Source organism: Oncorhynchus mykiss, chromosome 7, assembly GCF_057628025.1.
Source record: "Oncorhynchus mykiss isolate SJ-2025 chromosome 7, ASM5762802v1, whole genome shotgun sequence".
NCBI classification, from domain to species: Eukaryota; Metazoa; Chordata; class Actinopteri; order Salmoniformes; family Salmonidae; genus Oncorhynchus; species Oncorhynchus mykiss.
The window spans coordinates 71,624,944-71,652,356 of NC_143028.1; the positions used below are offsets into that span (position 1 = coordinate 71,624,944).

The 27,413-nt window shown below is 42.7% G+C and overlaps 1 protein-coding gene across 1 annotated transcript; it reads right to left on the reverse strand.

The window, feature by feature from the left end:
* Nucleotides 1-5,848: 5,848 nt before the first annotated feature.
* On the reverse strand, nt 5,849-18,312 carry LOC110529033 (serine/threonine-protein kinase 35). The gene is made up of 3 exons (XM_021611174.3): nt 16,606-18,312; nt 13,703-14,472; nt 5,849-8,517 (listed from the first exon to the last, which is right to left on the reverse strand). The coding sequence occupies exons 1-2, from the start codon at nt 17,096-17,098 to the stop codon at nt 13,751-13,753; spliced, it is 1,215 nt and encodes a 404-aa protein (XP_021466849.1). The 5' UTR covers nt 17,099-18,312; the 3' UTR covers nt 5,849-8,517; nt 13,703-13,750.
* Nucleotides 18,313-27,413: the final 9,101 nt, after the last annotated feature.

Genomic DNA, 27,413 nt, shown 5'->3' on the forward strand with positions numbered 1-27,413 from the left:
AATACAATCCACCTGTGTGTAATCAAGTCTCTGTATAAATGCACCTGCACTGTGATAGTCTCAGAGGTCCGTCAAAAGCGCAGAGAGCATCATGAAGAACAAGGAACACACCAGGCAGGTCCGAGATACTGTTGTGAAGAAGTTTAAAGCCGGATTTGGATACAAAAAGATTTCCCAAGCTTTAAACATCCCAAGGAGCACTGTGCAAGCGATAATATTGAAATGGAAGGAGTATCAGACCACTGCAAATCTACCAAGACCTGGCCGTCCCTCTAAACTTTCAGCTCATACAAGGAGAAGACTGATCAGAGATGCAGCCAAGAGGCCCATGATCACTCTGGATGAACTGCAGAGATCTACAGCTGAGGTGGGAGACTCTGTCCATGGGACAACAATCAGTCGTATATTGCACAAATCTGGCCTTTATGGAAGAGTGGCAAGAAGAAAGCCATTTCTTAAAGATATCCATAAAAAGTGTCGTTTAAAGTTTGCCACAAGCCACCTGGGAGACACACCAAACATGTGGAAGAAGGTGCTCTGGTCAGATGAAACCAAAATTGAACTTTTTGGCAACAATGCAAAACGTTATGTTTGGCGTAAAAGCAACACAGCTGAACACACCATCCCCACTGTCAAACATGGTGGTGGCAGCATCATGGTTTGGGCCTGCTTTTCTTCAGCAGGGACAGGGAAGATGGTTAAAATTGATGGGAAGATGGATGGAGCCAAATACAGGACCATTCTGGAAGAAAACCTGATGGAGTCTGCAAAAGACCTGAGACTGGGACGGAGATTTGTCTTCCAACAAGACAATGATCCAAAACATAACGCAAAATCTACAATGGAATGGTTCAATAATAAACATATCCAGGTGTTAGAATGGCCAAGTCAAAGTCCAGACCTGAATCCAATCGAGAATCTGTGGAAAGAACTGAAAACTGCTGTTCACAAATGCTCTCCATCCAACCTCACTGAGCTCGAGCTGTTTTGCAAGGAGGAATGGGAAAAAATGTCAGTCTCTCGATGTGCAAAACTGATAGAGACATACCCCAACGACTTACAGCTGTAATCGCAGCAAAAGGTGGCGCTACAAAGTATTAACTTAAGGGGGCTGAATAATTTTGCACGCCCAATTTTTCAGTTTTTGATTTGTTAAAAAAGTTTGAAATATCCAATAAATGTTGTTCCACTTCATGATTGTGTCCCACTTGTTGTTGATTCTTCACAAAAAAATAGTTTTATATCTTTATGTTTGAAGCCTGAAATGTGGCAAAAGGTCGCAAAGTTCAAGGGGGCCGAATACTTTCGCAAGGCACTGTATCTAATGACCCTTTTGTTGATAAAGTGAAAAATATATCCCCCCAGTAGTGATCACACATGACTATTGTGAACCCAGGCATGTTTGCAGTGTATAGGTTTTTACGAGGTCAGCAGCTCTTTGGTAGGCTGTTGTGGGTTTTTTGACCCTGGCTTTTATGGCCATGTTAGTACACTGTTAGGTGACATGTTGTTGGAGCTCTTACTGAAGGGAGTGGGGTGGTTCTTAGACAACCCTCCCCACGGTGCCTTGCCTGTACTGGGAGGAGTGACACAATTAGAGGGGGACCGAATGTGGTGCTCTGGTGCCAGGATGAGCAGTGAGCACAACCCTCCATTTTCTCACACTGTCTTTGTTATCTAGGACAGAACTGTGCAGAGGCATGCATGGTTAGGACATTATGCTTATGTCATCTACACAGGTGACCATGTGTTGCACTACTAATGCTCCTCAATGACAATGGGCTGGGAAATGACTTGTAAGGACGTTTCTCAAAGAACAATGGAAGAAATCCTTTGTTTTTGTCATTTTGCCACTGGTGTCACACCCCAGGGTACCCCGGGAGACTGGTGCTCTGCCAGACTCATACATGTAGTCAGTAAGGCAGAAACCTTTGTAGCCTTTCCCATAATTAATATTCTATCTCTAGAAATCAACAGAAATGGCCACTTGCAGAAACTATTAGCAACTAGTAAACTCAGTTACGGTGGACAAAGTACCAATATAAAGTTGTCATTGTGTTTACTATGCGTCATAAGGCAAAATTGTGGTGTAGATATTGGGGGGCGAACAATAGAGGTCCTACCCGGAATGTTTTTTACATTTTAAAACATAGATCCTGCAATTATACACTGTTAGAGATGACAAATTATTATTCTCTTGAAGGGTTTATGGAGGAGTATCTGGAGGGGGTTATGTGGAGGGATATCTGGAGGACTATCTGGAGGGGGTATGTGGAGGGATATCTGGAGGAGTATCTTGAGGGGGTATGGAGGGGTATCTGGAGAGGTATCTGGAGGGGGGTATATGGATGGATATCTGGAGAGGTATCTGGAGGGGTATCTGGAGGGGGTATGGAGTGGTATCTGGAGGGGTATCTGGAGGGATATCTGGAGGAGTATCTGGAGGGGGTATGGAGGGGTATCTGGAGGGGTATCTGGAGGGGGTATGGAGGGGTATCTGGAGGAGTATCTGGAGGGGTATCTGGATGGGTATCTGGAGAGGTATCTGGAGTGGGGTATGGGGGGGTATGGAGGAGTATCTGGAGGGGGTATGGAGGGGTATCTGGATGGTATCTGGAGGGGGTATGGAGGGGTATCTGGAGGGGTATCTGGAGGGGGTATGGAGGGGTATCTGGAGAGGTATCTGGAGGGGTATCTGGAGGGGGGTATATGGAGGGATATCTGGAGGAGTATCTAGAGGGGGTATGGAGGGGTATCTGGATGAGTATCTGGAGGGGGTATGGAGGGGTATCTGGAGGGGGGTATCTGGAGGGGGTATGGAGGGGTATCTGGAGGAGTATCTGGAGGGGGTATGGAGGGGTATCTGGAGGGGGTATGGAGGGGGTATGGAGGGGTATCTGGAGGGGGGTATCTGGAGGGGGTATGGAGGGGTATCTGGAGGAGTATCTGGAGGGGGTATGGAGGGGTATCTGGAGGGGGGTATCTGGAGGGGGTATGGAGGGGTATCTGGAGGAGTATCTGGAGGGGGTATGGAGGGGTATCTGGAGGGGGTATGGAGGGGGTATGGAGGGGTATCTGGAGGGGGGTATCTGGGGGGGGTATGGAGGGGTATCTGGAGGAGTATCTGGAGGGGGTATGGAGGGGTATCTGGAGGGGGTATGGCGAGGTATCTGGAGGAGTATCTGGAGGGGGTATGGAGGGGTATCTGGAGGGGGGTATCTGGACGGGGTATGGAGGGGTATCTGGAGGAGTATCTGGAGGGGGTATGGAGGGGTATCTGGAGGGGGTATGGAGGGGGTATATGGAGGGAATATGGAGGGGTATCTGGAGGGGTATCTGGAGGGGTGTATATGGAGTGGTATTTTGAAAATGCAGTATAAGTGGAACTCACGCATTTTGTAATTAACTATAGGACATATTTCTTCAAAATCTGGAAACGGTGGACAGTTACTTTAAAGCAAATTCTCTGCAATTCTTCACATTTCGACACAATGACGTGTTCATATACAATCTGTGGCCCTCCGCCCTCCTGACCCCCCACCATTTTTTTTTTTTTTTGAGGCAGTGGCCCATGGCAATTTCACCTAAACCATGCATTATTTTTACAGTTGTATTTTCTTCATTATATATCACCTTTTCTTTTCAGTTGCCAGGATGGAGAGTTCTTAAGACCGTTGGAGAGGGGTTTCCTCTTCCTGACACAAAACGGCAGTTGTGTTATTCTGTCTTGTTTTTCCTCCTTTTCATATGAATACAGCATCACCCCTGAGGGGAATTCACCTGGTGTGACTTGACTTGGGATGTGTTGTGACATGTTACCCGTGTTCTTTACGAGATGATTTTCATGAGGTGATTCTAATTAAGCGTAATATGAGTGGGCTTGTTGACATCATTACTGGCAGTCTGGCACCTTCTAACATCTCTTTGAAATCCGCAGATCCACTGCGCCCTGCCTGCAATGATTTGGTTCTATCATATCTTTTTAATGTTACATTTTTTTAGGGTGTTAGATTCTGAGACTCTCAGACTCTCTGGGTTCGCTGCATTTCAATTTGAATTGTGCAGTCAGAGGTGCCAATAGCACGTTTGAATAGCTACATACTGTACTTCTGTTGTGTGAATGCAGTGTTTGTGGAAGTCACACAAGACTCCCTCTGTTGAACTTGCTTAGAGGGAGACGGCCATTTGACATCGCAGCGCCAAAGGCCCATCTGTTGTGATGGGGGGTTATTCTAGAATGAACAAAACCAGTATTTCATGAGAATCAACAGTTATGCTGATGACTCAACACTATACACACCAGCTATCACAGCAGGTGAAACCACTACAACACTTAAGAGCTGCATTCAGAATGGGTAAGTTAGGACTAACTTTACCCCTACTTACATGTACAAATTACCTTGACTAACCTGTACCCCTGCACATTGACTTGGTACCGCGGTACCCCCGTGTAAAGCCTCGTTATTATTTTATTGGTTTACTTTTTATTGTATTTTTTACTTTAGTTTATTTAGTAAATCTTTTCTTAACTCTTATTTCTTGAACTGCATTGGTCGTTAAGTGCTTGTAACTAAGCATTTCACGGTAAGGTCTAAACCTGCTATTTTCGGCGCATGTGACAATTAAAATTTGATTTTAATATTTCCAAAACTAAAAGCATTTTATTTGGGACAAATCATTCATTCAACTAAATCTTGTAATGAATAATTTGGTAATTGAGCAAGTTGAGACTCAACAGTTTGGAGTAACCCTGGATTGTAAACTGTCATGGCCAAAACATATTGATACAACAGTAGCTATGATGGGGAGAAGTCTGTCCATAATAAAGCACTGTCTAAACAGCACTAACAACAAGGCAGGTCCTACAGGCCCTCGTTTTGTCGCACCTGGACTACTGTTCAGTCGTGTGGTTAGGTGCCACAGAGGGACTTAGGAAAAGTACAATTTGCCCAGGACAGGGCAGAATGACTGGCCCTTAAATGTATACGAAGAGCTAACAATAATATGCATGTCAATCTCTCCTGGCTCAAAGTATAGGAGAGAGACTTCATCACTACTTGTGTTTTTGAGAGGTACTGACATGTTGAATGCACTAAGCTGTTTGTTTAAACTAATAGCACACAGCTTGGACACCCATACATACCCCACAATACATGCCACCAGAGGTCTCTTCACAATCCCCAAGTCCAGAACAAACTATGGGAGATGCAGAGTACTACATAGAGCCATGACTACATGGAACTCTATTCCACGTCAAGTAACTCATGCAAGCAGTAAAAAAAAATAAAAAAATAAAAATAAAAAAACACGTTATGGAACAGCGAGGACTGTGGAGACACATGCAGACAGACACATGCACAGACAGACACATGCATTCACACACACACATGCACAGACACATGCACACACACACACAGATTTTTGTAGTAGATATGTGGTAGAGTAGTGGCCTGAGGGGGCACAATGTGTTGTGAAATGTTTTTAAAATTGTATAACTGTCTTAATTTCACTGGATCCCAGGAAGAGTAGCTGGCGCCTTGGCAGGAACCAATGGGGATCCATAATAAATACAAAAAAGACAAGCCTCAAGGGAGACAGCTTCTCTTTGTAAAAGACTTGCCCCTTCCCAGCTAATTTTATATTTCATCTTTACTTAACTAGGCGATAATGATAATGTGAAAATATCCTTTGGGTATTGGGCTTAAGGCATGTTTAAACAAGCACAGGCATCATCTAACTGTTGTAAAAACCAATGCCAAAGTGCTTTGGTAGGAACTGTTTTACTGCAGTCTCACCAGGCAGACTACACACTTCCTAGAACTCTTACAGAAAGGACAAAAAAAACATATTTTTGTTCATAGACTTTATTGGAAGAGAAACCAAAAGATGTACAACAATACCAAAGAGAAGTCTTCACTGAAGCTAACATCTCTAGTACGCTCTAAGACCAGACCAAGGACAGTGAATTCCATTGAAATGATAGGAAGCATAATTCACATCACGATAATATGGAGATTCCTCCTCTAAAAACCCTCAGAGAAAGATGACAAGCAATTAAAATAGCAAAAAATTAGAACAGGTCGAACCTGCTTCGTTGCACAGTGTTTTTAGTGAGGGACGGTTGCATAGAAGCCTGTTGTGTGAATCACCAAATGGAACTCTAAAATACTCCATCTCTGCATGATTGAGAAAGTAAAGAACATGAGACGAAAGTGCGTCTCTAAATCAGCAGCAAACCACACGTTACTAAACATCGACAGGTAGATCTGTAATTTACCAAACCCAGCAGCAAAAGAAGAGTTAGTTTTACTGTACATCTGAGACTATTGGGATATTTGGTGTCACCTCTTGTACAGCAAACCTGCCACAGTACACTACAGGAATATTTTCAGTTGAGTAAAAAGATTGCATGAAGAGCTTGAAATAGACTGAATTAAAGTAGTATAAATAAGATTCTTAAAAAAAAAAAAATACAGTCTCTTATACTTGTCTCCATGGTCCCTTTCGTTAAATTAGGTATCTCAAAAAACAACAATTCTGACCTTGAGCTTGCTGACAGGTCATACAGTTTACCAACCCCGGGCAGAAAACAAGTAGTGGAACATGAGGTATATTTCTCAAGGGAAGGGTGATCAAAACATGGCAGAAACCATAAGAGAAAGATGACAATTGTATTAGAAAGATAACTGCCTGCCTTAAAAAGTAAGCTTCAGCTAAATGCAAACCAAACTCAAAATGGGTACAGACAAAAAAAAAACCTAACTGACCCGTTCCACTTGTGTAAAATGACAGAAGTTGTGTAATTTGGATAACCCTTTAGATCTTAAGGTTAAACAAGAAATGACCCATTTTCTTTGCTTAAATGAAAACTAAGCAACACATATGAAAAATACTGTTGAATAGAACAGACAACTTACATAAACTTAGTTCTGATAGCAATGGGATTCGCAACCTTGCCCTTCCCAAAGAATCAGAAAAAAGATATATACACAGACAAACATGATGGCTCAGTTGAGGAAAGTCTCTGCAAACGTGCAGGCAAATGAGGTAGCATAATACACAAAGGAGGATTGGAAACAAGTCTATATGGCTGCTTAGTGACTAAACCACAAAAGAGGAAAACACTTCGATGCAGAACTAAAAGTGATCTCAATTAATGGCAACGATTTACAAAGCAACAACAAAAATCTGAGATTGTAGTTTTGTTAGGTAGTTAAAATTAACTTTGAACTAAAATAATTGAACTAAAGAATTTCAGTCGTAATTTCCTCCGATCAAATTTCTCTAAATGTGATCAAGATTCTCAGTAATAGTCAACGATCACTATCCCGAATAAAAAAAAAACTGTGCCATCCCGTGTTTGTCACACATTTGCGATATGTAAGATCCTACCAGGTGTTTGGGAAGCTCAAAGATAAAATACCCTTCAACAAAATGGCTCAAAAAGAAAATCATTAAAAACATTTTTTTTTAGAACAAACAATCTTAAAACAGAATCAAACAGATCAATATGCTGCTCTTATATAAAGTGTGAGATGGCAAAAACAATTCACAAAAATACATGACCAGTCAATATACTGAGTTGAGAGGAGATATAGGGTGGTAGCCAGTCTCTTAGGAGCAATCCAATAGTTTAAAAACACAGTACACCTTAAACAGCTTTTTCTTTTTACCAACGACTGGGCTCAGTCTAAATCAAAGAATATCCCTATGGGTGATGTCACCATATCCACAGCATCGATCTCATCACATCTCAAATGGCACCCATCGGCTTTAAATGCACACTTTCCAAACCAAAAAAAAAAGGTCAAATTTCAAATGAAAGAACAGTTAAAATGGTAATTTCAATCCCACTTTCAGATGATTATCAAGGCACGGTGGGGCATAATAAAAAAGGCTACTTGGATTTAAATCATTTAAGCAAAAGGTGCACAGACCATCTGTAAAAAATATATATTTTCAGTCCACTGGTTTCAAATCAACAATTTGCTCACCATTTTATGTCATGCCTTCAAGTGATGGACAAGGTAAAGTGAAACGGGATGAAAAGCTGTCAGTAGGATAATGTAGTTTGTCAATGGAAGATGGGGCAAGATGGTAGGGTGTCAGTGAAGCATGCACACAAAGTGGCCGAGGTGTTGAACATATATCAAACGTGTCTTGATACACAGTGCCACCGGTTCACAGGGTGAACCCAAAACAGACACATTCAGGACAAACAAACAAACAAACATGGCCATCCTACTACAAAGCAGCAGATATAACAGGTATATCAATACAAATGGAGTACATGTGTAATCATTATTCTACAATTAATTTCAGGCCATGTAAAACATTCCCTGTAACAATATAGGTTGAGAGAAATGTACTGATAGAATACTAATTCCATTTGCGGTATCAATTAGCAGTTGGCTCGAATGCTTCCCTTTTCTTTTCTCACGGTAGATATTTCACAGTCTTCCAAAGTAAAGTGTACTTTCACTGATTCATTGGGTCCAGGAAGTTTGAAAGTGGTACCTGAGGAGACAAGGGGGGAAAAAAAATGAAATGCATAATTTAAGTCAGAGCTAACATGCAAAGAATGTTCAGTTAAAACAAAAAAGTGGATATATTCGATCCAAATATTGTATTAAGCAAGATTGTTAAAAAAAAACACAAAAAAACAAAGGGGCGCAGGAAAAAGAGATGTAGCCTTGTAGCTAGGCCTTCCAACCTCTCCATCACGAGGTTGTGTGGGTGGCAGGAGGAGGAGTTCAGGGCCAAGACAAAAGAACACAATCTAAAACTACAATTGAGAGCATTCACACCTAACCATAAACAATTTAATCTCAATGACTAAGCTATTAAAAAACCTACTGTTATGTCAAGCCAGCTGACTTTTTCAGTTGCATAACCTAAATGGGTTGCATGACCTAAATGTGTGGCTTAAGCGCAAATGGGTCAGCGGCAGCTAGCGTGAGATATTAAAACACTAGAGGCTCTTAACACTGCACACAGAAATCCTTCTCTGAATGCGGGTCAGGGTAAACAAACACCCAGGTCTTTCACACTGGCCATACGGAGGACATCTGAACTGGTCAAACCACCAGCTAGTCTGAGGGGCTATACACTCACCAGTTCGTTTACATAGTCTGAAAGACAGGTATGGACTGTGTAAAAACAGATTGATAAACAGCCATATTCACTACAATAAATACATTAATCTTACTATAGCCTACAAAACCAGACTTGTGTGGCCTAGGTCAGTGTTTAGTATTGCTGAGTCAATGCAGCAGTGGTCCGTCCTGCTGCAGACCATTACCAGGCTACTACCTACATGTCCCACTCATCTGCAGCAGCCACTGCAGTGGGACCATTGTCTGGGTCTGAGCCACAAACCCCAGCTGACTGAAATTTGTCCCTAACATGACACGAAGACGCAATAGCACTGTTTATCATATCATTACTCAGCAAAAACACAACCCGGTAATAGGGTCATATTTGGGTTGTATGTGACATCGCCTTAAATATGAAGAAGCTAGTTTGTGACAGTGTGATTTTGTTAGTTAGGCACTGCACTGGAATTTTTATTAAATTGATTACAGATACCATTTTCCAGACATGACAACCTTGCTTCTTCTAAAGCCTGGCTTCCTGATAGAAGGTACTATAAAAGGAATAAGGAACGGGTTAAAGGAGAATTTGCCTTTTTCTGAAGAAAACCTCTATTTTTGATGTAAATGGCTTGTTATAGAAGGGTCCAGACTCTTTTTTTTGTGCGATTTTTTGTTTGTTTTTTTGTGTGGAAACTTTGCCCAGCTGCGAATCACTTCCTGATTGCTTGTTGTGCGGTATCAGGACACACAAAAGACATGGAACAAAAAACACCCACCATCCTTTTCGAAACGGACACACTCTCAGTATAGTGATGCAAGTCTTTAGATGTTGTAAACATTAAATTGTGTCATTACAAACTTTATCCGCAACGTTATAAATCAATTTTGGTTGAGTCGTTTCCCCCACGCAGTTGTGGAGGCCGAGTGTGTCTTTATAGTACAGACACAGCCCACGCAGCACAGCTGGTAGAGGAAACGGCTTGTGATTTCATGTATAATACATCTAAAGACCATCACTATACCGAGTGTGTCTTTATAGTACAGACACAGCCCACGCAGCACAGCTGGTAGAGGAAACGGCTTGTGATTTCATGCATAATACATCTAAAGACCATCACTATACCGAGTGTGTCTTTATAGTACAGACACAGCCCACGCAGCACAGCTGGTAGAGGAAACGGCTTGTGATTTCATGTATAATACATCTAAAGACCATCACTATACCGAGTGTGTCTTTATAGTACAGACACAGCCCACGCAGCACAGCTGGTAGAGGAAACGGCTTGTGATTTCATGCATAATACATCTAAAGACCATCACTATACCGAGTGTGTCTTTATAGTACAGACACAGCCCACGCAGCACAGCTGGTAGAGGAAACGGCTTGTGATTTCATGTATAATACATCTAAAGACCATCACTATACCGAGTGTGTCTTTATAGTACAGACACAGCCCACGCAGCACAGCTGGTAGAGGAAACGGCTTGTGATTTCATGTATAATACATCTAAAGACCATCACTATACCGAGTGTGTCTTTATAGTACAGACACAGCCCACGCAGCACAGCTGGTAGAGGAAACGGCTTGTGATTTCATGTATAATACATCTAAAGACCATCACTATACCGAGTGTGTCTTTATAGTACAGACACAGCCCACGCAGCACAGCTGGTAGAGGAAACGGCTTGTGATTTCATGTATAATACATCTAAAGACCATCACTATACCGAGTGTGTCTTTATAGTACAGACACAGCCCACGCAGCACAGCTGGTAGAGGAAACGGCTTGTGATTTCATGTATAATACATCTAAAGACCATCACTATACCGAGTGTGTCTTTATAGTACAGACACAGCCCACGCAGCACAGCTGGTAGAGGAAACGGCTTGTGATTTCATGTATAATACATCTAAAGACCATCACTATACCGAGTGTGTCTTTATAGTACAGACACAGCCCACGCAGCACAGCTGGTAGAGGAAACGGCTTGTGATTTCATGTATAATACATCTAAAGACCATCACTATACCGAGTGTGTCTTTATAGTACAGACACAGCCCACGCAGCACAGCTGGTAGAGGAAACGGCTTGTGATTTCATGTATAATACATCTAAAGACCATCACTATACCGAGTGTGTCTTTATAGTACAGACACAGCCCACGCAGCACAGCTGGTAGAGGAAACGGCTTGTGATTTCATGCATAATACATCTAAAGACCATCACTATACCGAGTGTGTCTTTATAGTACAGACACAGCCCACGCAGCACAGCTGGTAGAGGAAACGGCTTGTGATTTCATGCATAATACATCTAAAGACCATCACTATACCGAGTGTGTTTTTATAGTACAGACACAGCCCACGCAGCACAGCTGGTAGAGGAAACGGCTTGTGATTTCATGTATAATACATCTAAAGACCATCACTATACCGAGTGTGTCTTTATAGTACAGACACAGCCCACGCAGCACAGCTGGTAGAGGAAACGGCTTGTGATTTCATGCATAATACATCTAAAGACCATCACTATACCGAGTGTGTCTTTATAGTACAGACACAGCCCACGCAGCACAGCTGGTAGAGGAAACGGCTTGTGATTTCATGCATAATACATCTAAAGACCATCACTATACCGAGTGTGTCTTTATAGTACAGACACAGCCCACGCAGCACAGCTGGTAGAGGAAACGGCTTGTGATTTCATGCATAATACATCTAAAGACCATCACTATACCGAGTGTGTCTTTATAGTACAGACACAGCCCACGCAGCACAGCTGGTAGAGGAAACGGCTTGTGATTTCATGCATAATACATCTAAAGACCATCACTATACCGAGTGTGTCTTTATAGTACAGACACAGCCCACGCAGCACAGCTGGTAGAGGAAACGGCTTGTGATTTCATGCATAATACATCTAAAGACCATCACTATACCGAGTGTGTCTTTATAGTACAGACACAGCCCACGCAGCACAGCTGGTAGAGGAAACGGCTTGTGATTTCATGCATAATACATCTAAAGACCATCACTATACCGAGTGTGTCTTTATAGTACAGACACAGCCCACGCAGCACAGCTGGTAGAGGAAACGGCTTGTGATTTCATGCATAATACATCTAAAGACCATCACTATACCGAGTGACGTTTCTAAAAGGACGTATCTGGGTGTTTTTTATTCATGTATTTTACATGCCTTGATACTACACGAGTAAGTTCATTGTTTCTGAAAAACAAGACCCCCACCCCCCCAAAAATGGAAAAGTCTGAACCCTTCTATAAAACATGACATATACATCAAAAAGGAATAGGAAAATTATACTTGAACTTTAGTGACAGGAGCTCCACCGGGTCACATTTGACAATTAGGCAGATGGGGAGGGTAGATTTATACACTGGCCGAATTCTACAGTCGGAGTACAGTCGCTTGTATGTGAATTATTAAGACTCATGAGAGATTTAAATCCACATGGTCCTTTGCTGAAGGAAGGCCTAGGTTCTATAATATTTTAGTATTTTATTAGGATCCCCATGAATCAATCCACAGAGTAATTTTAGTATTCCATATATTCTGCAGTTATTTGAAATTCATTGCGTTTACCACTGAGGACTGTATGCAGATTGTCATTGTTTGGCTGCCAGTGGCAGATTCTTGCCTACTGATGCTGTCCTATTTCTCACCAACCTGTTATGTAACTGGTTTAAAGGGGATTTAAAGCCTCAGTTCTCTGTCCATGGAGATTTTTTAATTGAACCTATATTTAACTAGGCAAGTCAGTTAAGAACAAATTCTTATTTACAATGAAGGACTACTGGATTAACTGCCTTGTTCAGGGGCAGAACGACAGATTTGTCACCTTGTCAGCTCGGGATTCGATCCAGCAACCTTTCGGTTACTGGCCCAACACTCTAACCACTACCTGCGCTCCATGCTCCTATGAACTTCACATGTTGGTGGTCATGGAAATGACCCTCACACAAACACGGTCTATATCTACTGAGAACAGCGCTCTTCTCTACACATGGATACACCTATGGAGGACTTACAGTACACGCTGTTCAGTCAAGCCCTGACATAATCCAAGCCGTTTCCCATAGGGAGCATTGACTTAACAGCAGTTTGTGTTTCCTGTTCTGATAACACTTTTTCCTAAGTGGTGTTATGAACAAAACAAATCAAGGATGCTTCTGGCAGTTATATGCAAGACGTGCCTTGATTATAAAAAATGTATTACATTTTCCATTAATTAATCTCTTTGCTGGCTTGCACTTATGTTTTCACTAGTGTCTCTCTACATAGAAACAACTCTGCCCTTCAGCTGGGATGAGGAAGAAAGCCCTGGACTCCTCAACCAGTTTAAACTGCTGGAGCTAAAGGAATTCAGTTGAAAACATCTGGGGAGCAGGCAGCACAAACATTTGGAACTTATGAGCCGATGCCCTGACCAGAACCTTCTGTCACTAAGCATACCTCGCTACTGGGCTACGGAGACATCTTTCAAAGCCAATCTGTCAACAGAACAGTGCTTGTGGATAATAAAGTACATCTAGACAAAACAACCAGCGTGAAACAACCATTGATTGAAATGTATGGATAAGTACCTGGGGAAAGAGTTCTAGTTCCGATGCTCGGGGGGGGGGGGGGGGGGGTCACGCAGCACATGTGAGCTGGTCCATCCTGTTGTGTAGCTCAAGCGCATCGGGCCGGTCCTGCGGGTTGACCGACAGCATGTCCTGCAGAAGTTTCTTCACCCCATCTGACATGGAGGACTTGCGCTTCTGCGGGATGTTCAGTACCATCTTTGGGTTCTCTAGCAGTGCCTCGCCAACTGGCACGATGTCGGCGCCCTGCCTCACGTAAGTTCCCAGCAGCTCGCGCTTGGACTCAGCGTCGATAAAGGTGATCCGCTCCAGCATTGCCCAGATGATGATGCCAAGGGCGAAGATGTCCGCCTTGGCTGTGTAGTGGCCCTCCCACACCTCGGGTGCCATGTAGAAGTCTGAGCCGCATGCCGACGACAACCAGAACTTGTTGACGTTGACAACGTTTTTGTTCTTGTCTTCACCCTCGTTGTCCTTCCCAGCGCCCCCTAGGCCAGCACACACCTTGCTGAGGCCGAAATCGGCGACTTTGAGAACTGGTGTCCCCGACTTTTCAGAGATGAGGATGTTGTCAGGCTTGAGGTCTCGGTGGACAATGTTGTTTTCATGCAGGAAGGCCACGGCACTGGTGAGCTGGAGCATGAAACTGTTGTTGGTCAGCGGGTCAGGTCGTCGCGACAGGATGAACTGGTTCAGGTCTCCACCTTCACAGAACTCCATGACGAACCAAAGGTAGCAGGGCTCCTCTGGGTGGCTCAGCACTCGCTCACCTGCAATGGATGGACATGAATCAAAAAAAGTGCAGCAGTACTAAACAGTAAAATGAACCCCGACCTTACAGAACCATGGATACCAAATGAGCCAATACTGTGAAAAATAAAGGAAATTATAAACAGATGAATGATTTGCTTGACAAAAAGACAATCATGACTAGGTAATGAAGAGGTTTTCTTTTCTGATCACACTTTAATACCCAAACGGGATAATATTACAAAATGTACACATAAGATGCTTTAATTACAAAATCCATCGCCGCAGCATCGCCAAGGAAGTCATATTGGACATTTCAGTCTATACCCTCAGTTAATCCAACTCCCATTATCTAGTGTGTGTGTGTGTGTTCCAGGAAAAAAGGTTGTGACAAGCTGCAACTATAGGAATTACAAGTGGGCTAGGCTGTTAAAAAAAACTGGTTTGGAGTAGCTTGAATGTTCTCGTTTGTATACTGTCAACACAATGCCGTCTAACAGGTACAGATATGACTATGGTGCTACACAAACTTTTTATATGCCTAATATTACCTAGGCCCACATTAATACATATTAACCTGGGCCCACATTAATACATATTAACCTGGGCCCACATTAATACATATTAACCTAGGCTATATTATAGACAGTGATATCTGCAAATGCTTTCTTCACTATGCCTCTGTTACTTGAACAACAATCTAACCTTGAGCAACTTTATGCAAAGCTTTGTAACAAAGCAAGACCTCAAGAAATCAGAAGGAATGTTTATCAAATGGATACCCATTTAAAGACAAACGGGCTGGGTGAAAAGGTTAAACACAACATTACTGAGGCAATCAAATCAGGCGAACTGTGAAACTATCATAGGTACTAATTTGAATACAAACAAGAGAAACTACTTCACATGACAAGGCTGTTGAACTTGTGAGTGGAAAGAGTGGTACAGAATGCACTCATAGCAAACTGTCAAGACCTTGACCCACTATAAAATACAGGAATTATGCCTACCAGAAACTAGGGCTGTGACAATAGCCTTATTGCGATATTCTTGAAGCAGACCTTATTCTTTAGTCCTTTAAAACCTGATACATGCTAAATATTGTGTGCCCTACCTGGGGACAATAAATAAATGTGACTAGATGACACCATAATTAATGTTTATTTACAACATTAGGGCGGTTGTTAAAACCTGTTCATGTTTTATTTCCTTACCACAATACTAATGAGTATCGCGATTACTGGTATCGTCCTGGTCCTACCTGAAAACAGGATCCAATTATCTACGTGCGAAGAATGAGAACCTCAATCATTGTCTGTCCTCTGTGGATAAATTATCCCACTCGAATAAGTATTTTGAATACTGATTCCATCACCAAATCAAGTGGTATAAAACTGTACGCAAGTAAACGTAAGGCTTCAAAACAAAAAGCAAATCGACATTCTATACTGTAATGAAAACAAATATTTCAGGGTGAACCCTAGGGCTTACCGAGTATGGTATGGCCTGGCTAATAGCACTTGCATAACAGAGAGGGCCAGTATTGTGACAAGAGGGCGACACAGCCATTAAAGAGGCTTCCATTCAGTGAGCCAAGATGACGACACTCACAAAGACCCCCAATGAGAGCTGGTACGTGACACCAACTCACGTATCTCAAATGGCTTTGCTCAAAAGCATTCAGACTGAAGTATTCACGTAAAAAAAACAGCTCCCAAGACCGGACAATAACTGATGCAATTGCTGCTTCATTGTAACATCGTTTCCAAGCATTTCACTTCAACCTGACCTAGGCTATATCGTCTCGACTGATCTTGAAAATTACCGGCGAGCGTCAAAATCTACGGTGTTCATACTACTAGAATATTAAAACGTCCCAGTCTAGTGGATATGATAATCAATAGCTTGACAAAAAGAGGCCAATATAATACATCTAAATTAGGTTACGTCATCAATGGAGGACAAAAATAAATAATCGCTTCCACGCATTGGTTTCATTTTACACTTTCGTTGAACTGAATAGACAATGGAACCGACACAAAATGCCCACCATATACCACAAGACAGCTGCCGGCATAGAGAAATGACGTAACGTGAATTGATATATATAACTATATGGAACTTTGATTTCCACACAATCATAGGCAGCATACCTTTTAATGACGTCTCCACCAAACGCAAGTATTGTTTGGATCTCTTGTTCCCATGACTCATTTTCTGAGCCATACCGTTTCTTTGTAGCACACATTCTTCCAATTGCACCACATTCTCGTGTCGTTTCTCAAGGCTAGCCAGGGCCCAGAATTCTGCCAAGGCAAGCTCGACATTTTCTGGTGCATCGCATCGAAGTTTCTTTACTGCAACGCTTGCACCCGACCTCCGTGCAATCGCTTCATAGACCACGCCATAGCTGCCCCTTCCGACCTCACGGAGTAAACTGTACCGCGGAGCCATGACCTTTCGCTCCAAACTCCAATTTTTGATAAAGCCAGCGTCATCCTCCATGGCATCATTGTCGTCTGTATTCCCAACACTCAAAGATCTTAGGACGTTTGCATTTTCCCTTTTCGCAGACGCATCTTGCGTACCAGTTATTTTGCCTCTCACACTCCTCGCCCGTCTACGTTTGTTGTCACCTGTATCCATGGATGTCTTCACGTTAAAAGCGAATACACGAGGAAATGAGGTATACACTGCTTTCCTTTCATACCTTTCGACTAAAAAGCAAACGAGCGCTTGTTATTTATACACCTTCCAATGTTTGTGAGGATGATTTGATTACACTGCTCAATGGCGTTATCACACACAATCAATATTTGAGCCTAGCGGAGCAAAAATTCAAGGAGGGGAGGGCAAATCTAAAGACTATACCATTCTCTTAAAGTAGGGGTGTAGGAATGAGGTTATGGGAAATTAACACAATGCTTTCTCTACTGTTGCTGGTTTCAACATTTGCCAGTGAATGCATTTCCAGTATAAAACCTCCAATAAACTAGGCCTACATAACAAATTGCGCAACAGCAAACGTTATTTATAATTGATAAGAATGATGCTGGCGTTGCTAACAGGAGGCCCTTTCTTCAATTCGGCTTCTTGAAATAGGTCCAATGCCTTTAAAACAGCCTACTTTTATCAACAATTAAATTACGCAATAGAACTCATACTTTGGATGAAAATTGCGTGCACATCCGGGACAATCTTACATTTTTCCAAGTGTCCTGGACACATGTATGTACTTTTCTCCCCCCTCATCTTTTCCCCATATGGCTTCTTCCTTCCAGCATGGTCTTCAACGTGGGTGCATCTCCTTGCAGGAGAACACGTGAGGGAGCACACGCAGCCCTGCCCCAGGGTAGCTGGACAGGAAATCAAATCAAATTTGAGTTGTGGTACAGTGCAGTTGATCAATTTCAATAATAAGTAAAATAGTAAAATACAAAATAACAAGTAGGCCTAATATAAGTAAATAGAAGAGGTAGTATACATATAATAATGGGATGTATTTACAAATATAAAGTGGGTTGTTTTTTAACCTTTCTTTAATTAAGCAAGTCAGTTAAGAACAAATTCTTATTTACAATGGACGGTCAAACCCTAACGACGCTGGGCCAATTGTGCTTCACCCTATGGGACTCCCAATCACAGCTGGTTGTGATACAGCCTGGAATCGAACCTGGGTCTGTAGTGACACCTCTAGCTCTGAGAGGCAGTGCCTTAGGCTGCTGCACCACTCTGGAGCCTGGTAGTGACAAATGTTATTTGTTACATGCTTCTTAGATTGTAGACTAACAGTGAAACGCTTACTGATGGGTCCCTTTTCAACAATGCAGAGTTGTATAAGACAAAAAGTCCCCCCCCCAAAAAAATTATCCAATAAAAAAAAGAATAATCATTGAAATAGTGATACAAGGAATATATACATAGTGAATAACGAATAAAAATAATTTGCAAAAATAACATGGCTATATACTGTATAGGGAGTAGAAAACAACATGGCTATATACTGTATAGGGAGTAGAAAACAACATGGCTATATACTGTATAGGGAGTAGAAAACATGGCTATATACTGTATAGGGAGTAGAAAACAACATGGCTATATACTGTATAGGGAGTAGAAAACAACATGGCTATATACTGTATAGGGAGTAGAAAACAACATGGCTACAATGCCTTCAGATAACTTTTTCCAAATGTTGTTGTGTTACAGACTGAATTTATAATGGATTCAATTTAGATTTTTTTTGTCACTGACCTACACACAATACCACATACTGTTAAAGCTGAAATTTCTTGAGTTAATAAGTATTCAACCTGCACTTTCACTGAAACGTTGATTAATGTGAACTGTCCCTGTAAAAATAAACTCATCTCAACCCCTTTTGTTATGGCAAGCCTAAATAAGTTCAGGAGTAGAAATGTGCTTAACTACTCACATAATAAGTTGCATGGACTCACTCTGTGTGCAATAATAGTGTTTAACATGATTTTTGAATGACTACCTCATCTCTGTACCCCACACATACAATTATCTGTAAGGTCCCTCAGTCAAGCAGTACATTTCAAACACAGATTCAACCACAAAGACCTGGGAGGTTTTCCAATTAAACACAAAGATGGCCACCTATTGGTAGATGGGTAAAAAAACGCAGATATTTAATATCCCTTTGAGCATGGGAAAGTTATGAATTACACTTTGGATAGTATATCAATACACGCAGTCACTACAAAGATACAGGCATCCTTCCTTACTCAGTTCCCGAAGAGGAAGGAAACTGCTCGTATCATGGTGCCGAAGAAGATGGCTGAAGTTTTACGTGCTCCTAACCGATTGTGGGTTTTTTTTGCGTTGTTTGTAACTTATTTTTTTACTTATTCTGTACATAATGTTGCTGCCACCGTCTCTTATGACCGAAAATAACTTCTGGACATCAGAAGAGCGATTACTCACCACGAACTGGCAGAAGCTTTTTGTTCCTTTAACGAGTCCGACGTGAATACCGGGAACAGGCTCAAATCCCTGTCATTTGCGTAAAAAGACGATGGAGAAAAAGATGACGAAGGTCTGGCTGGCTTCTGAGAATTCGTAGGCAATCAAATAACCCCCCCCCCACTGCATTCCGTTCTTCTAGCTAACATGCAATCACCTGCGAGGAAGATTAAACTACCAAAGGGACATTAAAACTGTAATATCTTATGCTACACAGAGTCGTAATGAACAACGACATTATCAACATACAGCTGGCTGGTTATATGCTGTATCAGCAGGATAGAACAGCAGTGTCTGGTAAGACAAGGGGGGCGGACTATGTATATTTGTAAACAACAGCTGATTCACGATATCTAAGGAAGTCTCAAGGTTTTGCTTGCCTGAGGTAGAGTATCTCATGATAAGCTGTAGACCACAATATCTACCTAGAGAGTTTTCATCTGTAATTTTCGTAGCTGTCTACATACCACCACAGACCGATGTTGGCACTAAGACTGCACTCAATGAGCTGTATTCCACCATAAGCAAACAGGAAAATGCCTATCCAGAGGCGGCACTCCTAGTGGCTGGGGACTTTAATTCCGGGAACCTTAAATGAGTTTTACCAAATTTCTATCAGCATGTTAAATGTGCAACCAGAGGGAAAATAACTCTGGACCACTTATACTCCACACAGAGAGATGCGTACAAAGCTCTCCCTTGCCCTCCATTTGTCAAATCTGACTATAATTCTATCCTCCTGATTCCTGCCTACAAGCAAAAATTGAAGCAGGAAGCATCAGTGACTCAGTCAACAAAAAAGTGGTCAGATGAAGCAGAGGCTAATCTACAGGACTTTTTTGCTAGCACAAACTGGCATGTTCCGGGATTCTTCTGATGGCATTGAGGAGTACACCACATCAGTCATTGGCTTCATCAATAAGTGCATCAATGACATCATCCCCACAGTGACCATATGTTCATACCCCAACCAGAAGCCATGGATTATAGGCAACATCCGCACTGAGCTACTTTCAAGGTGAGGGACTCTAACCTGGAAAATTATAAGAAATCCCGCTATGCCCTCCGATGAACCATCAAACAGGCAATACAAGACTAAGATCAAATCGTACTACAACGGCTCCGAAGCTCGTTGGATGTGGCAGGGCTTGCAAACTATTACAGACTACAAAGGAAAGCACAGGCAAGAGCTGCCCAGTGACATGAGCCTACCATATGAGCTAAACTACATCTATGCTCGCTTCGAGGCAAACAACACTAAAACATACATGAGAGCACCAGCTATTCCGGACGACTGTGTGATCAAGCTCTCTGCAGCCGATGTGAGTAAGACCTTTAAACAGGTCACATTCACAAGCCCGCAGGGCGAGATGGATTACCAGGACGTGTACTGTGAGCATGCAGTGACCAACTGGCAAGTGTCTTCACTGACATTTTAAAATTTTATTTATTATTTAAACTTTATTTGAAGTGCTTTGAAAGGCTGGTAATGGCTCGCATAACACCATTATCCCGGAAACTCTAGACCCACTCCAATTTGCATACCGCTCAAACAGATCCACAGATGATGACATCTCTACTGCACTCCACACTGCCCTTTCCCACCTGGACAAAAGGAACACCAATGTGAGAATGCTATTCATTGACTACAGCTCAGCGTTCAACACCATAGTACCCTCAAAGCTCATCACTAAGCTAACGATCCTGGGACTAAGCACCTCCCTCTGCAACTGGATCCTGGACTTCCTGATGGGCCGCCCCCAGGTGGTGAGGGTAGGTAGGAACACATCTTCCACGCTGATCCTCAACATTTGAGCCCCTCAGGGGTGTGTGCTCAGTCCCCTCCTATATTCCCTGTTCACCCGCAACTGCATGGCCAGGTACAACTCCAACACCATCATTAAGCTTGCAGATGACGCAACAGTGGTAGGCCTGATCACAGACAACAACGAGACAGCTTGTAGGGAGGAGGTCAGAGACCTGGTTGGGTGGTGCCAGAATAACAACCTCTCCCACAACGTAATCAAGACAAAGGAGATGATTGTGGACTACAGGAAAAGGAGGACCGAGCATGCCCCCATTCTCATCGATGGGCTGTAGTGGAGCAGGTTGAGCGAACACGTTGGTGTCCACATCACCAACAAACTAACATGATCCAAGCACACCAAGACAGTCATGAAGAGGGCACGACAAAACCTATTCCCCCTCAGGAGACTGAAAAGACTTGGCCTCAGACCTCAGATCCTCAAAAGTTTCGACAGCTGCACCATCGAGAGCATCCTGACTTGTTGCAAGGCACTACAGAGGGTAGTGCGTAGGGCCCAGTACATCACTGTGGCCAAGCTTTCTGCCATCCAGGACCTCTATTCCAGGCGGTGTCAGAGGAAGGCCCTAAAAATGGTCAAAGACTCCAGCCACCCTAGTCATAGACAGTTCTCTCTGCTACTGCACGGCAAGCGGTACTGGAGTGCCAAGTCTAGGTCCAAAAGGCTTCTTAACAGATTACAGATACTTTTGAAAAACTAGATGATTACTTCGAGGATTACTTTTAAATTCAGAAAGGATGTTTGCAAAAAAAGTATTTGACACTTCTATGTTTTCTCAATGACATTCAAATCAGCATTGAAAAAAGGCACAAATTTAAGTTTGTTCCCACGGAATGAGTCTGACCACAAGTCAGAGAACATTATGATGACACACCAAATGTGTTTGATGGATCATGGGAAAAGAGCAGGAATGGGCTTTTGTAGGCTACAGTCCAAGCCATGTCTTCCAATGGTGTGACTGCTGTCGGCATTCCAAAGATTGTCCAACTTGAAAAAACGCTTGCAGATAAGGATGACAGCAATGGTGTAGTCTATGGCAATAAGGATATCACTTATTATTGATAACTACATAGCGCATTGATGTGAATCACACTGCTGCTCTCTCATTTAGCTATTTGCACCTTACGGATTGTGCTTGTTATGGATGTCTGTTCACAAATCTAAATGTATATTTGAACCCAATAATGGTTGATTTCAAGAAATTTAAGCTGCCTATCAATCATTGTTTTTGAAACCAGTGGACAGCCAGTGAAAAATGCTCTCTTGCAACACTTGTATAGTGCCTATGGAATTAAAGTAGGGCTTTTATTTCTCAATCTAATTCATGTTGATAAAAAAATACATCCATAGACCTAATGGACACATGCTCAAACACACACACTTTTGATATACTTAAAGGGGCAATCTGTAGTTGCTACATCCATTTTTGGATTTCTAAATTATAGAATAATTAATTAATTTAAAGACATAATTTAATTGTATTATTAAATGTATTAGAAAGTGATGGTTTAGAAGAAGACTACATAACAAACCCATAAAGTAAAATTGAACATCCATGTATTGCCAGCTATGTAAACTTTAACATTGATTTATCCTGCAATATATAGATTTATCATTTGGCAACATACATTTTTGTCTTCTTCTAATGCCTTTTAAGGGGAAAGTAATCTAGAAGTAACTAAATGTAATCAGATTACTTTGAGTTTAAGTAATCCAAAAGTTACGTTACAGATTACAATTTTGGACAGGTAACTAGTAAATGTAACGGATTACATTCAGAAAGTAACATGCCCAACCCTGTGGCTGTGATAGGGGAAAACTGTGGATTGATGAACAACATTGTAGTTACTCCACAATACTAACCTAATTTTTTTTTTATTTTTTTTTATTTCACCTTTATTTAACCAGGTAGGCTAGTTGAGAACAAGTTCTCATTTGCAACTGCGACCTGGCCAAGATAAGGCATAGCAGTGTGAACAGACAACACAGAGTTACACATGGAGTAAACTATTAACAAGTCAATAACACAGTAGAAAAAAAGGGGAGTCTATATATACATTGTGTGCAAAAGGCATGAGAAGGTAGGCAAATAATTACAATTATGCAGATTAACACTGGAGTGATAAATGATCAGATGGTGATGTACAGGTAGAGATTGGTGTGCAAAAGAGCAGAAAAATAAAAATAAATAAATAAAAACAGTATGGGGATGAGGTAGGTGAAAATGGGTGGGCTATTTACCAATAGACTATGTACAGCTGCAGCGATCGGTTAGCTGCTCGGATAGCAGATGTTTGAAGTTGGTGAGGGAGATAAAAGTCTCCAACTTCAGCGATTTTTGCAATTCGTTCCAGTCACAGGCAGCAGAGAACTGGAACGAAAGGCGGCCAAATGAGGTGTTGGCTTTAGGGATGATCAGTGAGATACACCTGCTGGAGCGCGTGCTACGGATGGGTGTTGCCATCGTAACCAGTGAGCTGAGATAAGGCGGAGCTTTACCTAGCATGGACTTGTAGATGACCTGGAGCCAGTGGGTCTGGCGACGAATATGTAGCGAGGGCCAGCCGACTAGAGCATACAAGTCGCAGTGGTGGGTGGTATAAGGTGCTTTAGTGACAAAACGGATGGCACTGTGATAAACTGCATCCAGTTTGCTGAGTAGAGTGTTGGAAGCAATTTTGTAGATGACGTCGCCGAAGTCGAGGATCGGTAGTATAGTCAGTTTTACTAGGGTAAGTTTGGCGGCGTGAGTGAAGGAGGCTTTGTTGCGGAATAGAAAGCCGACTCTTGATTTGATTTTCGATTGGAGATGTTTGATATGGGTCTGGAAGGAGAGTTTAGAGTCTAGCCAGACACCTAGGTACTTATAGATGTCCACATATTCAAGGTCGGAACCATCCAGGGTGGTGATGCTGGTCAGGCGTGCGGGTGCAGGCAGCGAACGGTTGAAAAGCATGCATTTGGTTTTACTAGCGTTTAAGAGCAGTTGGAGGCCACGGAAGGAGTGCTGTATGGCATTGAAGCTCGTTTGGAGGTTAGATAGCACAGTGTCCAAGGACGGGCCGGAAGTATATAGAATGGTGTCGTCTGCGTAGAGGTGGATCAGGGAATCGCCCGCAGCATGAGAAACATCATTGATATATACAGAGAAAAGAGTCGGCCCGAGAATTGAACCCTGTGGCACCCCCATAGAGACTGCCAGAGGACCGGACAGCATGCCCTCCGATTTGACACACTGAACTCTGTCTGCAAAGTAATTGGTGAACCAGGCAAGGCAGTCATCCGAAAAACCGAGGCTACTGAGTCTGCCGATAAGAATACGGTGATTGACAGAGTCGAAAGCCTTGGCAAGGTCTATGAAGACGGCTGCACAGTACTGTCTTTTATCGATGGCGGTTATGATATCGTTTAGTACCTTGAGCGTGGCTGAGGTACACCCGTGACCGGCTCGGAAACCAGATTGCACAGCGGAGAAGGTACGGTGGGATTCAAGATGGTCAGTGACCTGTTTGTTGACTTGGCTTTCGAAGACCTTAGATAGGCAGGGCAGGATGGATATAGGTCTGTAACAGTTTGGGTCCAGGGTGTCGCCCCCTTTGAAGAGGGGGATGACTGCGGCAGCTTTCCAATCCTTGGGGATCTCAGACGATATGAAAGAGAGGTTGAACAGGCTGGTAATAGGGGTTGCGACAATGGCGGCGGATAGTTTCAGGAATAGAGGGTCCAGATTGTCCAGCCCAGCTGATTTGTACGGGTCCAGGTTTTGCAGCTCTTTCAGGACATCTGCTATCTGGATTTGGGTAAAGGAGAACCTGGAGAGGCTTGGGCGAGTAGCTGCGGGGGGGGGGGAGCTGTTGTCCGAGGTTGGAGTAGCCAGGCGGAAGGCATGGCCAGCCGTTGAGAAATGCTTGTTGAAGTTTTCGATAATCATGGATTTATCGGTGGTGACCATGTTACCTAGTCTCAGTGCAGTGGGCAGCTGGGAGGAGGTGCTCTTGTTCTCCATGGACTTCACAGTGTCCCAGAACTTTTTGGAGTTGGAGCTACAGGATGCAAACTTCTGCCTGAAGAAGTTGGCTTTAGCTTTCCTGACTGACTGTGTGTATTGGTTCCTGACTTCCCTGAACAGTTGCATATCGCGGGGACTATTCGATGTTAGCGCAGTCCGCCACAGGATGTTTTTGTGCTGGTCGAGGGCAGTCAGGTCTGGAGTGAACCAGGGGCTATATCTGTTCTTAGTTCTGCATTTTTTGAACGGAGCATGCTTATCTAAAATGGTGAGGAAGTTACTTTTAAAGAAAGACCAGGCATCCTCAACTGACGGGATGAGGTCAATGTCCTTCCAGGATACCCGGGCCAGGTCGATTAGAAAGGCCTGCTCACAGAAGTGTTTTAGGGAGCGTTTGACAGTGATGAGGGGTGGTCGTTTGACTGCGGCTCCGTAGCGGATACAGGCAATGAGGCAGTGATCGCTGAGATCCTGGTTGTAGACAGCGGAGGTGTATTTGGAGGGCCAGTTGGTCAGGATGACGTCAATGAGGGTGCCCTTGTTTACAGAGTTAGGGTTGTACCTGGTGGGTTCCTTGATGATTTGAGTGAGATTGAGGGCATCTAGCTTAGATTGTAGGACTGCCGGGGTGTTAAGCATATCCCAGTTTAGGTCACCTAACAGAACAAACTCTGAAGCTAGATGGGGGGCGATCAATTCACAAATGGTGTCCAGGGCACAGCTGGGAGCTGAGGGGGGTCGGTAGCAGGCGGCAACAGTGAGAGACTTATTTCTGGAGAGAGTAATTTTCAAAATTAGTAGTTCGAACTGTTTGGGTATGGACCTGGAGAGTATGACATTACTTTGCAGGCTATCTCTGCAGTAGACTGCAACTCCTCCCCCTTTGGCAGTTCTATCTTGACGGAAGATGTTATAGTTGGGTATGGAAATCTCAGAATTTTTGGTGGCCTTCCTGAGCCAGGATTCAGACACGGCAAGGACATCAGGGTTAGCAGAGTGTGCTAGAGCAGTGAGTAAGACACACTTAGGGAGGAGGCTTCTGATGTTGACATGCATGAAACCAAGGCTTTTTCGACAGAGTAAAAAGAAGAAAGTCTGTACAGAATAAAAAAATATTCCAAAACATACATCCTGTTTGGAACAAGGCACTAAAGTAATACTGCAAAAAAAAATGTGGCAAAGAAATTCACTTTTTGTCCTGAATACAAAGTACTATGTTTGGGGCAAATCCAATACATCACATTACTGTGTACCACTCTCCATATTTTCAAGCAAAGTGGTGGCTGTATCATGTTATGGGTATGCTTGTAATCATTATTGACTGGGGAGTTTTTCAGGATAAAAAAATAAACAGAATGGAGCTAGGCACAGGCAAAGTCCTAGAGGAAAATCTGGTTCTGTCTGCTTTCCACCAGACCAGGACAAAATCCAAAACAAGGTCAAGTCTGCACTTACCAAGAAGACAGTGAATGTTCCTGAGTGGCCGAGTTAAAGTTTTGACTTTAACTTTGAAAATCTATGGCAAGACCTGTAAATGGTTGTCTAGCAATGATCAACAACCAATTTGACAGAGCTTGAAGAATTTTGAAAAGAATAATGAGGAAATATTGTACATTCCAGGTGTGCAAAGTTTAGATTTACCCAGAAAGAATCACAGCCGTAATCCTTGCCAAAGGTGATTCTAACATGTATTGACTCTGTCACGGTCGTTGTAAGAAGCGGACCAAAGCGCAGCGTGGTGTGAATGCATGATTTGATGAACACGAAATACACTAAGACAGACAGACTGGCTGGCTGGCTGGCTGGCTGGCTGGCTGGCTGGCTGGCTGGCTGGCTGGCTGGCTGGCAACATCACATAGACAATAACACACAAAATACCCAAAGAAGATGGCTGCCTAAATATGGTCCCCAATCAGAGACAACGATAAACAGCTGCTTCTAATTGAGTGACTAGGCAACAGGATAGATAATAGACTGTAGGTAGGAGTAAAGTGACTAGGCAACAGGATAGATAAGACTGTAGCAACGTATGTGGAAGTATGTTTGTGTCTGTGTTATGATACAGAAATAATAGGCTATTTTGGAAAGACTGTTTTGAAAACCATGACAACTTTTTGTTGTTGTTGTAATGTGCAAT

Excerpts from the sequence above, each read along its gene's own strand:
- LOC110529033 (XM_021611174.3), bottom strand. The coding sequence starts at position 17,098 with ATGGATACAGGTGACAACAAACGTAGACGGGCGAGGAGTGTGAGAGGC. Across the intron at positions 14,473-16,605 it reads GGTGGAGACGTCATTAAAAG|GTGAGCGAGTGCTGAGCCAC; the intron begins GTATGCTGCCTA and ends CATCCATTGCAG.